The 15730-nt window shown below is 44.8% G+C and overlaps 1 protein-coding gene across 2 annotated transcripts in view; it reads right to left on the bottom strand.

The window, feature by feature from the left end:
- Positions 1-15730, bottom strand: part of TBC1D1 (TBC1 domain family member 1) — a 142382-nt gene that overhangs the window by 37493 nt on the left and 89159 nt on the right. For both annotated transcript variants that reach the window (XM_082838273.1, XM_082838274.1), the window contains one exon: positions 596-781. In XM_082838273.1, coding sequence (XP_082694399.1) covers positions 596-781 — 186 coding nt within the window. The remainder of the gene's footprint in view (positions 1-595; positions 782-15730) is intronic.

The raw sequence follows: 15730 nt of genomic DNA, 5'->3' as shown, positions 1-15730 counted from the left end.
TAACCCTGGGCTTCTCTGAGCATTAGTTTCCTCTTCAGGCTATACCTGCCTTCTTGAGTTGTCACCAGGATTAAATGAGTGTGTCCTTATAAAACCTTGTTATCAGTACAGGTACAGCTCAGCTAACTTGAAGTCTTAGTTCTCTATTTTTCAGGTTGCCTGCCACTCACTAAAACCGCACATAGAGTGAGGTTATGAACTTTAATGATTTAGGTAGGATCAGTTCATACCTAGTACCAGGCAAAGACTACGGTTGAGGACAAAGCAGGGGGAGAGAGAGAAAGAAGAAAACAAAAAACACTTTTCAGAGAGTTAAAGCTTACATTTGAAGGCTGTCTCTCAGAAGATTTAATTTAATATAATTGGCGAGATTATCATTAAATCTCTAGAAAGTGAAAAGTACTAACTTTGCTTTGGAAAAGTAACAGGTATTTAATATGCATGTGTGTATGTATGTATGTTAGAGTACCTTGCCTTTTTCTTTTCTTTTTTTTTTTTAAAGAATAACACGCTTATGTCTGATACGCTTCACTTTAGAGTCAGGACAAATTAAATCAACATCAGGCCTGTTAAATATAAAAAGTGGCAAACCAACCTTGCAGCTTCTGATTTTCCTTCTCCATCCTGAGGAGCAGTATCTGTTGTAGAATGGCCTTTTGCCACAGCTCTCGAAGTTCACGAGATGTCCTTTTCTTTTCCTCTGGGACAGGGCCAAAGGGTCCATCTTCACAAACTGGTTCTAGAGGAGATCGTGGGGGAAGCTCTCCCAGCTCTGAATAATCTGGCGAGGAAAAAGGGCATTTCAGAGTGGTCATTTTTCTTTTTTTTCCTTTTTCTTCCTCTTTATTTTGTTTTCTTTTTTAAAGTACAGTTGCTGTACAATATTATATAAGTTACAGGTGTATAATATAGTGATTCACAGTTTTTTAAATTAATTTATTTTTTATTGGAGTATAGTTGCTTTACAGTGTTGTGTTAGTTTCTGCTCTACAGCAAAGTGAATCAGTTATACATATATATATCCCCTCTTTTTTAGATTTCCTTCCCATTTAGGTCACCACAGAGCACTGAGCAGAGTTCCCTGTGCTATACAGTAGGTTCTCATTAGTTATCTATTTTATACATATTAGTGTATATGTCAATCCCAACCTCCCAATTCATCCCAATCTTCCCCCCCCCGGCCCCTTGGTAACCGTAAGTTTGTTTTCTAATCTGTGTGATTCACCATTTTTAAAGCTTATACTCCATTTATAGTTAATATAAAATATCGGCTATACTCCCTGTGTTGTATAATATATCCTTGTAGCTTATTTTATACATAATAGTTTGTAGCCCTATTCCTCTTCCCCCTCATTCCCCCTCCCCGCTGATAGCCACTAGTTTGTTCTCTATCTGTGCGTCTGCTTCCTTTCTGTTATATTCACTTGTTTGTTGTATTTTCTGGATTCTACATAAGTGAGATCATACAGTATTTGTCTTTCTCTGTCTGACTTATTTCACTTAGCATAATGCCCTCCAAGTCCATCCATGTTGCTGCAAATTCATTCTTTTTTATGACTGAATAGTATTCCACTGTGCACATATATACCACAGCCAGAATGGTCGTTTTTCAATAAAAATTTATATTTAAACATAGTGTCTGATCAGAAAATTCTGCTTATTCAGATATTACACAATGGTATCACCAAATTTAAAAATCAGGTTTCAATATGCATTGAAAAAACTACACCTGAGCCACAAACATCAAACAAATTATACATCAAACAGTAATAAGCAAAAGTCGCATCAGCTGAGGAAATGTTCAACGCTATCTACTTTGTAAGGTATACTACTTTATCTTCTTCTGAGTTAATGAGTGTATTATTGATAACAACAGCAAGCATTCATACAGTGCTCTATACCAGACTGTTCTGAGGGTTTTATATATAATAATTTATTTAACACTCAACCACCCTAACATGTAGGTACTGTAACTATTCAGTTTTAAAGAGAAGCAAACTAAAGCACAGGAGTTCACGTGCCTTGCCCAATGCCACACAGCTGGAAAATCGCAGAGCCAGGGTTGGAATCCAAGCAGTCTGGCTTTTATGTACATTCTTAACCACTGTGTTGTATATAAGGCCAGGTGTTTTTAAAAAAGATTAAAACTTACTTAACAGCCAAGAGTAACTGTGACCATTAATAAATCCTCTACCAAGTGCTGGGCACCATGCCAGGTGTTTTATATGGACAGACTCATTTCATCCTGATGCCAACTCCAGAAGGCAAGTATTAGCCTGAAGAGAAAACTATGGTTCAGAGAAGCCAAGTAATTTGCCCAGGGTGAGACAATGAATAAGTTCATGCTTTCTGTAGATACCCCTACAATTTAGATATGCCTACAATTCAAATGTCTCCTATGCCATCAATTTTGAAATTTCTATTTCTTAGTTGAAATCTCTTTACAGTTCAGGAATTTGTGCCTTTCCCAACTGCAGACACTCTGCTGCTGGTACAGTGTTGTATCTCACTAATACCTTATGGACACGCACAGAGACCACCCCACCGGTTCACTATGAAACTAGCGAAGTTCCCACACACAAGTGGACCTCATCTGACACAGTGCATTCTTAACACATGCTGTGAAAAGCCCCGCACAGGCAACCTGAGTCTCACAACCGCCCCACCCCGTAAGACAATACACTATCTCTTCCATTCAACATCTCCAACACAATTCCATGTTATGACTAATTTATAGAACAGTCATCACCATGGCTCTTTATCTAAAGCTGGGTTTGTTTTCCTGCTACAAAATCAAGTACAAGCTACAAAATGTTTAATTTCCTAATGTAACTTGTCCACCTTAACTCCTCTTGAAAGTACAGGACCCTTTAAACAAATGATAAGCCATTAAGAATGCCTTATAATCTCTGTAAGCATTTAAATGCTTATCATCACATTTTTATTTATGTTTATTTCATTATGACCCTGTTAAACAAATGAATTAAAATTCTACTTCTTTTGGAGGTAAGAAATAGACCGTTTATGCACGTTACAGGAGGATGCTCACGTGTAATGGTCAATATAAAAGCAAGAATTAAAATTGTCTATATTGTATGATCTCAATTTTATAAGTATAATGAGAGGCAGTACAGTTCTGTGACTAATAAGGTCAGGCTCTGGAGCCTGGCTGCCTGGTTTTTAATCGAGACTCTGCATTTATGGATTTTGTGATCTTTAGCAAGTTGCTTAATCTCTTTGTGCCTCAATTTCCCAATCTGTTAAGTGGGAATAACAGCACCTCCCTCATAGTGGTGTGTTATAGGAACCGAGTTAATACATACCATACAAACCACCTAAAACAGGGTCCAACACACAGTAATACAGTGAACATTAGCTCTTATTGTTTGCTATCACATATTCACTAAGGGCACAGAAAAAAATACTGGAAGGAAACGCATCAAAATTTAGTCACTCAACATTGTAAGCTCTGAGAAGGCTAGAACCTTGCCACCTTGTCGACGGGGGTCTGTCCAACACCAAGCAGTCCCTGGCACCCAGCAGATGCTTGATAAATAATTGTTGAATAAAAGAAGAGATAGGTAGGTACTGGGATTGGTGTGCTTGCCATTCTTCTTTGTATTTCCTGTATTTTCTAAATGTGTGATGATAAACATTTTTATAATCAAAAAATTAAAGAAAATGCAAACCTGTTCTGATTTAAATCAAAGATTAAAAAATGTTCTCTTGCAAAACACTTAGAAGACAAGTCACCCCTCACAGCCTGTATACTTAGGATTACTTACTATTGAACACAATATAGTCTAAATTAATCCCTTTTGCAGAAGGAACTTTAGTCAGTGTTCCTGTTGAATCTTACTCTGCAGCTTGAAGTCTTCTACCTGAGCCCTTTCCCTTTATTTTGCTTTTGTTTTGTTTTCTTCTTTTACCATCTTGGCTGTTGAAAGACCGTAAACCATCACAACCACATGAGAGGTGTCAGAACCAGCTCATGAGATAGGTGATGTTATCCCCCTTCTACAGCCGAAATAACTAAGGTGCAGTGAGGTTTTGTAACACGGTCAAGGTCACACCTCTGCTAAGAGTCAGAGCCACAATCTGAACCAAGGTATATTTTCCTCCAAAGTAAAAAATGCTTACCCAGTGCCTCTAACTTCCAGATGCACAAACATCACGTGGGTATCGTGCTGAAATGCAGATTTTGACTCAGTCTGAGGGGAGCCTGAGAGTCTGCATTTCCATTAAGTGCCCAGGTGATGCCACTATTGCTGGTCTCAAAACATACTCCCAACAGCGGGCTCCACATCACATTTTTACTCTTCACTCCCTCACATAACCTTAGGCACTTATTATCATGAAAGCTCTTCATTTTCTTTCGCTGTGACTGCTAGAACCCAGTCCAAATGCTGCTGTCAGCTGCCTGAATCCAGGCCTTCACACATGGTCAGAGCGCATCCCAATCTTGGTCAGGGTGCCAAGGCCCACTGCAGAATACAAAGACGGATTAGGGGCACTGGTGTTAATTTCACCTCTGAATTAACTAAATAAAGGCTAATCCACTGTAAAGGTCAGCAAATAAACCTAACAATTTACAGCAGGGTTTCTCCTTCCCAGCACTACTGACACTTTGGGCTGGCTAATTCTTTGTCATGGGGGACTGTGCTGTGCACTGTAGCATGTTTATCCGCATCCCTGGGCACTACCTACTAGATGACAATAATATCCGCCCATGCCAGCAGCGACAATCAAAAATGCCCAGACATTGCTAAATCTCCCCTGGGGAGAAGGGGGAACAAAATTATCCCCACTGAGAACCTGAATCAGAAAAAAATGCCCATCACTTACTCTCTCCTAACCCTGGGAAGGGGTAAAATATATCCCCTTTGCCCAAGTTTATTTTATGTGGTAACAATTACGGATGTTATAGTCTATAATTAACAATTTTTTAAAATATACTATCTTTTGTTCATATTAAGAGTAGCCTAGTTACAAAGTAGTTAGTGATTTACAAGAGGGGGATAGTTAAATGTCTGTTTATTCTAAATGTGGCCCGGCTAATCTTATCAATGCCAAAAGACCCAGATTTGGGACAAGGCTATAGCTTTGTGATCAGTCCTCTTTCACATGTGCGTGCGCATATGTGTTTGGGGTGCAGTCTTATGAGATGTGTACTCATGTACACAGGGGGTTGAATGGAGCGGCAGGGTGAGGATTACAACGTGAAAATGTTGGACAGCTGTTGACTGAGAACCTTGTTCTAATAATAAATATGTTCACTGTTTGAACTTGGATAATTCCTAAGCCATTTACACTAGTATTTGTTGAGTCTCTTATATGTACCCAGGATGTGATGTGCTCAGTGGTCTAAGAAAGACTTTGCTGTTTCTAATAATCTCCAGAACAACAGTGGGGCTCTGGCTTCTGTCCTCGACTTCTATTCTTGCTGAGAGGCAGCCAGCTAGGGGCTCAGATGGAAGAACGCGCCTTAGTGCAGCAGAGGCTGAGCAGGGGCCTGCCCCACCCCTCTTTGTAAACCTCTGGAAATGCGTACACCTTTTGGGTTCCAGTCCCTCGGGGCAAAATGTGAGAGGTGACATTCACCACCAACTGCCCCAACTGTGGGGACCACAGGCACCGACAGACAGCTTTATAAAGTCTGCAGAGCCACAAAACCACAGGGTTGCAGGAACAGGTCAGCCTGGGATTGGCTTTTACTATTCTGACATCGCCAGCAATGACAGGATGTAGAAGGCTTAAATTATGTAGACTCTCAGAAACAATGGCCTTCAGTGGGTTCTAAGAATTTTAAAACCAGCCATAATTCAGGGGCCCTAAGAGACAACTGCCTGCATCTAAATCACTGCTGTGACATTCTCAATAGAGTCATAAATATGACCTCTGCTGGTGTGTCAATATCGCAGATGCCGAACTGTTCTCTGACTGCTCTGTGCTGCTGTGTCCTCTCTGCACACATGTGTGTGGGGAAGAGTGTGACATCACACTGCTGGTGTGACAGGGCAGGAGGAAAAGGAACATGCCCATGGCCTCACATCTGTCCAGGCTCCGGCTCTGCAAAGTCTGGAATACAGGGCTCCTTTCCTATGTTTTCACAAGACACTGATACCAAAGTTGAACTGCAGTTCTCCTCCCTTTAAACATACAACATTAAATCACGCGTCAGGTGCCCTGTACGAAAGAGAAGCCCCAGGAAGAAAATGAAGAGACAGATCCTTATTCTCCAATATGCGGCTTTTTTCTGTTATCCCACAACAGAGCAGGTTAAAACTCTCGCCATCCCTCCTGAAAAATCCTGGTCTCCCATGGCAGAAGAAAAAGAAAACATTTAAAATTCCAGTTACTCTCAAACTTCTGTTTGAACGACATGAACAGACCTTGGAAACAAGAATTAAAACTGAACATTAAATCTCTGGAGAAAAGTTAACAACAGCAGGGATTAACATCTGCAGCATCTGTTGTTACCAACAGCTGAAGAAAATTTCTTAAAAAAACAAAGTAAAATGAATTGTGTAGATTTAAGAAAGAAATAGGCAATCCTCGAATGAATGCCGTCAAACTGTTTACAAAGTGCAAACTTTACCTCTACTACAACAGAACATAGATGCCAGGAGAGCAGAGATTTCTGCGGTCCCTGCCGTATCCCGTGCCTGGGAAACAGCAGAGGCACATGGAAAAGTCATAAACAAACAGATTCATTTACCCAAGATCTCTCCACACTCTACTCTGACTACTTTGGATGTTTTATGGAAAATAACCCAAAAACAATAACCTCGCTATTTTTCTACAGTTGCATTATATCATGGTCTAGCTACAGAAAAACATAATTTTTAAATAATAACATTCTTTTTTTAAAAGAAATATTTCTGAGTTTTTTTCACCTGCTGCTAGAAATCCAGTTATGAACACGCCACAGTCCCTCAAATTTCAAGCAGGGTGATTGGGAGAAGTACACAAGTGCTGAGAAATACAAAGAAAGCATTCTAGAAGTTCAGCAAAGAAAACGAATTTCTCCTGTGTACCAGGTCAAGGGCATAGGCCCTGGAGCCAGATACCTGCGATCAAATCCCTGCTCCACCACTCATCTAGCCACTTAACCTCAAACAGGTGGTTTGAACACCTTATACCTGTATCCTCACCTGCAAAATCTGCATTCTAGTGCCTCTCAGAGGATTAGTGTGAGCATTAATTAGGCAAACGTGGAAAAAAAGATAAGCCTGGCACATAGCAAGCATTCGATAAAATGTCAGCTATCATTCTTCTTATCAGCATCAGGTTTTAGGAACTGGTAGTTGTTCTCTAAGGACAAGTAAAATTCAGACAGGTGGAAATGACGGGCGCCATGCCTGGTAAAGGGAGCAGCATCACGGGGCATGCAGGTGAGTATCAGTTATCATGCACGGACCCATTCTGCTGATGACCAGATGGTGCACGTGCAAACAGAAGAGAAGAATATGGTCAGGCCCAGACTACAGACAGCAATGACTGCCTGGTTCCTTTAGGTATTAATTAGTGGGAATCATGGAAGATTTGGGGTTTTTACAGTTTTCAAAAGAAAATGTATTTCATTTATGCATCTTTAGCGTTGGAAAGATATTCCGGTCAGCAGGGAATGGAGAGCTTGGTGGATGCGACAAGTGAAGGGCTATTACGAAACAATGTGAAAAAGTGCTAGGGTTGGGGGATAAGCTCTGAAGACAGAAGAGCGAGCCTAACTCTGCCTGAGACGGGGTGCAGCGGGGTGGGGGTGGTGAGGGGATGTAATGGGGAGGCAGGCACACAAGTTTTTTTTAAGAAAACAGACAAGAAATGCAGAAACTAAAAACAGCAGCAAGAGCCCTGCAGATCTTTATCCCTATGCCCTCCCAAATTAGCCATCTGGGGTGAGTTTCCAAGGCTCAGCATGGCGAGGAGCTGTGACAACAGCTCACAGCTCGAGGGGAAGCAGGAAGGTGCAGGGCAGGGACGGGGGGTGGGGGGGAGGCACGGAGAAGACGACTGAAGGGAAGGCGTACAGCGGGCGCTCCTGGGGAGCCGGGGCGGGGGAGGGGGCCGGCAGCCGACAGCGGCCCCCGCTTCCTCCCTCCCTCCGGGGCTGAGCTGGGAGTACAGGCAAGAAGCACCCCCGTGGTGGGAGGTAGTGCCTGGGAAAGTCAAGGCCTACATAAGCCTGAAAAGAACCAAGAAAAGGCTGTAGACACATGAAGTTTTATTTAGTGCACTGGATAAAATTATCCTTTGAGAGGGACTTCCCTGGTGGTCCAGTGGGTAAGACTCCACCCTCCCAAAGTAGGGGGCCTGGGTTTGATCCCTGGTGGGGGAACCAGATCCCACATGCATGCTGCAACCAAGAGTCCGCATGCTGCAACTAAAGATCCCGCGCGCCACAGTGAAGACCCCTGGCAGCCAAAATAAATTAAAAAAGAAAATTATCCTTTGAAATGAATGGCATTTGTTTTCGTATCTGCAACGGGGATAATATTGTACTTTTTGGGAGGGCCGAAGGTCAGGGCTCTCGTTTCTTGATGAAAGACAATAAAACTATAAAGAGGAACAAACATTCAGCCTCGGTCGGCATACGAAATGCTGATCTTCGTCATGGTTCGATCTCTTCTATTACCACTTATAGGACCTTGAATTTCAAATTGTGGTTCCTGCAGTTTTATGAGACACGTTGAGGTGGAAAAGAGCCGCCACCACCAAAGGCCCTTGGGTCAGGGCCACCAGGACAGGTGAGGGGGTGAGTCCAGGACCCAGGGGACCCCCCTGCTCACTCTCCTTCCTTCCCCTGGCCTGTGAGGGAAATCGTCAGCACCCACAGGAGCACGGAGACGCAGGGCTGAAAGGGGCACTAGAAGAGGACTCAGCTCAACCCCCTTCCCTTCCCAATGGGGAAAGGGAGGCTCAAATAGCTCACCCCGAGCGCTTACTCTGTGCCAGGCAGCGTGCTTCACAAGTAGCCACACATCTCACCCTCACCACCGCCCAGTAAGTGAGGACTGTTGTGACAGCCTCGGTGACCAAGGCCTGAGACGTGGAGCTGGTTTGCTGGTGGAGCCGGACTGGCTCATCCCAGGGCCTCGGGGCGACGGGAATGAACACAGAAGAGGGGAAGAAGGCCCTCATTCCACCTGTGCTGCCACTTAGCAACCCGGAACGCAGCATGGCCCTGCCCGCTCCGTGCCTCGGCCTCCTCATCCAGAGGCCACAGTCGATGACAGCATCCACCTCCCACAGCTCTGATGCAGGGATTAAATGAGAACCCTTGAGAGCGCTGACAGCAGCGCTCGACCAGGGGTACTCGACCAGGGGTATGTGCTGAACTGCTCTTATCCTCATTATTCTGTTTTAATCTAAACCTGGCAAAATCTTTGTGCTGTTTAGACTTCTCCACAGTCAGACTGGGGCTGGGGATAAAAAAGAAAACTGGTTTACTGAAGGACACTGGGGAAGACAGACATGTACTCTCTATGAAGAAAATAACAGTGTTGTCCTGGTCACCACCTTAGTGTGTCCAGGACCTGTGGTCACAAGAGGCAGGAAGCACTGGAGAGGCCCAGCCACTCTTACAGCGGCTGGGCTGCCCTTCTGGCCTTCCTTTGTGTGGCTGACTTCCTCCTCCAGAGCTCAGCTCCAAGGTTACGTCTGGGAAGTCTCCTCCTGTCACTCCCTGCCAGGCCCTTTATGCTCCCTCAGCACCGTGCAAACCTCAGCCGAGCCTCTAAGAGCCTGAGAACGGCATCCCTGGGGCTGACAGTCACTGCCCTGAGCGCAGACAATAACGCCAGAGCAGCTCAGAGAAGCAGGAGGTCAGGGCAGCCCTGGAGCATCTTGGGAAAGGTGGAGCAGAAGGGAGAGAAGTCGAGGGGGACAGTCTAGGCGAAGGGAACAAGGAAAAACAGGCACCGAAGGAGGAAGAAACAAGTGACGCCCCCACGTGGCACACAATTCCAGGCCCAAGTGACCGGGGCTCAGCTCTTTTTGACAGTTTTATTCTCAAGTTCATGAAAAACTATTTTAAAACTTTACATAAACTTTACATACGTCTATCTATATGGAGATATGTGGATATCTGACATTTAGGTAGATACACAATGTTTTATATATAAAGCTTTCTAGAACACATTACACATTAAGGTGTTGATCACCTCTCGGACCAAACAATCATTTAGTTCATCCCGAGAACAATGATGAAATGAAACCAACTTCTGTCCCCCAAGGGGACAGCTGAGTAGGCCACCATGACAGGGGTGACAGTGTGACAAGTGGCAGGACAGGAGCCCACAAGGGTGGCCAAAGTAAGTGCAGAGGGCCATGATGGAAGACCCACCTGTAGGAGAGGTGACCCTAGTCTGCCCCTTCCATGGGGAGTGGGCAAGGGGCAGCGGTGGAGGGACTGGTCACGTCGTAAGTCCTGCAGCGCACCCAGGAAGGCCACCCCCTGTGAAGGGAGGGAATTAAAACAGCCCATCGTGGTGAGTTCCTGGGGAGTTTCGAGCAGTTCCACACGACCCTGGGGAAGTGCGGGTGGGGTGAGGTGGGGGGAGAGCACGCAGAGAGTGAGAAACGAGTCTGGTCAGACAGTGAAGGCCTCCTGTGCGAGTGAAGCAAGACTGCCATCCTACAGAAGCTCTAGAGAAGAGGTGAAAAAATGACCAGTCAGTAAGTTCTGTTTCCAAGAGCCCGAGAGCGCTAACCACGTGGCCATCTGCCCCAGCTGCTACCTCAGCCCTTCGATCTCATCCACATGGATTCTTTTTAAAGGGGTCAGACCACCCAACATGCGTCACTTACATGATTGACTCTCCATGACAACAGCTGCTGGCCAAGCCCACCCTGCTTGGATCTCGCTGTGGGTGTCGAGGGTGAGATGTCTTCCTGACCCCACTGCCCACACCAGCACATGGGATCACCATCACCAGAACCCAGGCCACGGGTTCAGTCCACGGGAGTTGTTCTCAAAGTGAGGTATGCAGACTAGTAACATCCGTATCACCTGGTCACTTGTCAGAATTGCAAATTCTTGGCCTCGCCTTAGACCTACTAGATCACAAACTCTGGGGCGGGACCCGGTATCCTGGGTTTTCCACGATTGGAACACTTACTTTAGTATAACCTAGTAAGTTATACTATTTAGGTTTACCTTAATTGGTGGTTTCACATTATATAACACTTGGGAACAGGGATCCTTTTTAAATAAATTATTTTAAATTAATTCAGCAATGACTCCATCCATTATAGATGATCTGACCATTAAATTAAAATTTTAAATGTAACATACCTTGCTTTTCAAACACTACCAAATCTTGCTTTTCCCTTTGTCGAAGGCAACTGTTTAAACTAAAATTAATACCATTTCTTAAGAAATGCATTCAGAAAATGGTCCCTCCCTGCTGACCCAGATAGACTACCCACACTGTTACAGCGATAATAAATTTCCTTCCAGAAAACTTCCAGATATGAACATAAATAGTCAGAAACATAGACCCAGGAGTCACTCAACACAAACAGAAAAATACACTACTAAAAGCTAAGATCACGATTTCTCAGCTCGTGTTCTTTAACCATCTGCAGAAAAGCAACTCATCTGTTTACCGCATGGCTTCCAGGACCTCCTGGCCTCCCAGCAGGACAGGCCCAGGCACCCCACCTGCGCGCAAGGTTTGCGCGGTCTCAGGGGCTTTTCTGTGCCTCAGTTCTACTGGGCAGGTGAAAAGAAGCCTACAGAGGAAACCATCGTTCTCACCCTCAAATCCCCCTGGACCACAGCACAGCGTGTTAGGCGGGTCACAGTGCGGCCTGGTGAGAGTGACGTGGCTGCACTACGGAGCGCTGGCTTCCAAACTGTATCCCAGGATGCTCTGTTAGCAAAGGCCACACGGGGGCCAGGAGAGAGGCGGGGGGCAGAGTGGGCTTAGCTGAGGCCGCTAAAACAACATACCATCGACTGGGTGGCTTAAACAACAAACATTCGTTTCTCACAGTTCTGGAGGATTCTGGAGGGAGTCCAGAATCAGGGCACCTGCACGGTCAGGTGCTTGGGGAAGGCCCTCTCTCCGGTCTGCTGCACCCTCACATGGCAGAGAAATAAGTCTGGTCTCTTCCTTCTTTTTTTTTTTTTGGTCTCCTTATCAGGAAGGAAGACACTAATCCCATCATGGAAGCTCTACACTCATGGCCTCATCTAAACTTAGTTACCTCACCCAGGGGGTCCCACCTCCAAATACCAACACACAGGGTATTAGGGCTTCAACATATGAATTTAGGGGAGACGTAAACACTCAGTCCACAGCAGGAGCAAATGTGGTTCTAAATTACTCCTCCACTCCATTTCAGCATAGCAGGTCTGAGTTAATGTTTTACAGGGCCTCTGTAAAGTCTCCTTAAAAAAGAGGTCAGTAGCTAAGAAAAAAGTGAAAAGGTTTGAGAGCACAAGGCTTTATTATGACCTAAAGGAACAGGCTGGTCTTTCGACTCTTGGTGGACTGGCAAAATGCAGATTTTTTTTTTTTAAGGGGGAGGGGAGACCCGGAGACCAGAACAAGGGATCTGCTTGAACTTGCCATCTGTGTCATGAACGTGGCTACTGGTCTGCGTTGCCATGTGGCTTCTATCATAAGCCGGGTCCTGGACTGGACTTAGAAGTGGACTGTCACCTAGGCTACCTTTTATCCTGCTTCCTCACCTTGCCTACTTCCTTGTCAATGCAGGACCTGATCTACCCTGCTGCACGAAGCAGATCTGGAATGCTTCTTCCAAACAACAAGCTGCAGGGCACCACCTGGGCACACACTCAACAAACACGTGCTTCCAAGCCCTCAGACGATCTCGGAGCATATGCCAGTGCCTGCTTTATGAGCCCACCTTCCAATTAAAATCGCTTGAACAACCCATAAGACGATGCAGAAAAAAAGAACAACAACTCCATAGACTCAAGACATGAGACAAACACAGGTTTTCAATAAAAGATCGGAGAAAATACATTCAAGGCAAGAAAGCATTAAGGTTTTGTGAAAGAATCAAGAGTCAAGACATAGTTTCTGTCACACATTTATAATATAGATGGATAGATTTTGTGTATTTAATTTGTACTTAATACTTATAAAGCTTGGGGTGGAGAAGGATCCCTTTATCCTGACAAAGTTATAACCCCCAAATCATTAAGGCTTATGCCACAAAACAGCACTGCATCAACACAAGACAATAAGAGAAATCCTCCAGGGAGTTTAAAAGGCTCTTCCCCTTGGCAGCCACAGCTTTCCAATTCAAACCTGAACTTGGCTATAGTCATACTCAGCAGTTCCCATCCTTTTTTCTCCCTCGGTATGTATCTGTCTCCCTGACTACACTTCATGCTCCTGTATCTAGCATTAAATCCACTTTCATATCAATTCCTTGTACAGCACTCTGTGTACGACTCGGCACTCAGAATCTCTGCATGCTAATTAAATGACACACGCTAAACCTCCTTCGTCCTGTCACTGGCAGGGGATGGATCCTGTAAGTTAATTTTGGACTTTCGCTGAAAACAACATTATTGTCCTTGACGACAGGATGCCAAAGACTGAGGTACAGAGAGAGCCGTTCTGCGAGGCACAAGCAGCAGCCGCTGCAGCCACGGAGGCCTGAGAGCCGACTCAGGGGCAGTGTAGGAGCCAGCCGTGGAAGGAGAGAGGAGGCCGAGAGCGGCCTGCACGGCGTCCAGTCTCAGAGGGACCGGTAAGATGGTAAGATGCTGATTTTCAAGAAGGGAAGCCCTATTTTTTACCCTCCAGCTCAGACGAGGGTTTTCAGGTATGGTGACTGGTTTTTTTCTTTCCCCATGAAAAGAGTAATATTTTAACTGATTTGCAGAGAAATTAGAGACACTAAAAATGTGAAAACAAAGAAAGAAAAAGTTACCTATAACCCCAGCTCCCAAAAATAAGTGCTCACAGGGGTCTTTGCTTGGATTTTCACTGAAGATGTAAATGTGGATTCTGGACTGTTGTCAGCACCGCACTGTCGCCGCCACCTGGGTCCACAACCACCCTTTGCAACCGTCACAGTGGGGCCAGGGTCTAAAGCCCTGAGGCACGCCCAGCAGGAGCAAGACGGTGGGATCCTGACCCCAGGCCCATGTGAAGGGGTCAGGCAGGGCGGGCACACTGAGGACTCATCTCCACAGAGGAGCATCTGAAGCCACTCAGCTAGAAATAATCAAAAATGAGAAGGTCACATCACAGTCCCGGAATCCCCAGAGAAGAGCTGGCAAAAACATTCGGTGGGAGTTGCTGGGAAAGCGGAAGAAAGTGGGAATGGGAAGCAGAGGTCTCTAAAAGGGGCCTGGGGAGAGAGGAATGTGTGACTAAGGAAAAAGGTCAGAAGGAGAGTGGGAAGAAAGGTCCCAAAGGCAGGACAGGTGGTCCATGAAGGGACACAACAGTCCTGCAGTGAACTCTGACTTAGACGGGATGAACTGCTAAAAGCCCCATTACTAAGTCTGCTAACCTCCCTCCTGCCTCTCATGCATCTGTGACTAAAAAAAAACTAACCCCACCCATCCCATTACACAATGCTTATCTGGATATGATCTAAGGTCAGAATCCATGAAAGGAAGCTCACTGACTTAAAAGTTAGGAAATACTTTTGTGCTTTACTGGGGAGAGGGGATGGGGAAGTCCACACTATGAAATAAGAGGTTTAAAATAGTGAACCCAATTCTTCCCCCAACTCAACACAATGCTCATTGGGTTACATGTGGAAATGCGACCTTTCTACCTGGAAAACCCCAGCCTCACTGCCTGGATAAGGGCCTATATCCTGAAAGAAATCAACTTGGGAAGTAGCATTCTCCTTGGGTATCCACATACCTTGGGCAGTTGGGAAACTTGGGTTTCAGCATTAGTAAAGTTTCGAGCTTCGATGTCTTCAACTAGAAAATGGAAGCAAGGGCTTCCCTGGTGGCGCAGTGGTTAGGAATCTGCCTGCCAATGCAGGGGACACAGGTTCGAGCCCTGGTCCAGGAAGATCCCACATGCCGCGGAGCAACTAAGCCCGTGAGCCACAACTGCTGAGCCTGTGCTCTAGAGCCCGCGAGCCACAACTACTGAAGCCCATGCGCCTAGAGCCTGTGCTCCGCAACAAGAGAAGCCACCGCAATGAGAAGCCCGCACACCACAACGAAGAGTAGCCCCCACTCACCACAGCTAGAGAAAGCCCGCGCGCAGCAAGAAAGACCCAATGCAGCCAAAAATAAAAAATAAAATAAATAAATTTATTTTTTAAAAAAATTAAAAAAAAAAAAGAAAATGGAAGCAAACTACATGCTCACTGAGAAGGCTTCTTCTGTCCCTTAAAGTCAGTACACTGATACTCATTCAAAACTTCAACAGATTTCAATCTACTTAATCTACGTGTTTATAAATAATATAACTTAAAGTAGACATGGTCAAGTTCAAACGGTCTTTGAAAGCTGATTTTGTAGTAAGCAAATTTCTTAAATATTATTTCTTAAAAATTATTTCTTAAATATTACCATAATTCATTTTGCCCAAAAAACTCATTAAAGAGGGCAACAATCTGAAATTCTCTAACTGACCATAACTGAACATGACAAATCCCAGCACACTGAGTGCGCTTCAGTTAGTAAGAAATGAGAGGTGTTACCTGGGCACAGGACAAAACAAAGAGGGGAGAAAATGACTGATTGAATAAACAAAGTAATTCGGTAAAG

This window comes from Leucopleurus acutus (assembly GCF_964270905.1).
Source record: "Leucopleurus acutus genome assembly, chromosome: 4".
Classification (NCBI taxonomy): Eukaryota; Metazoa; Chordata; class Mammalia; order Artiodactyla; family Delphinidae; genus Leucopleurus; species Leucopleurus acutus.
The sequence above is the reverse complement of the archived record's forward strand: the minus strand, read 5'-3'. Positions and strand labels throughout refer to the sequence as shown.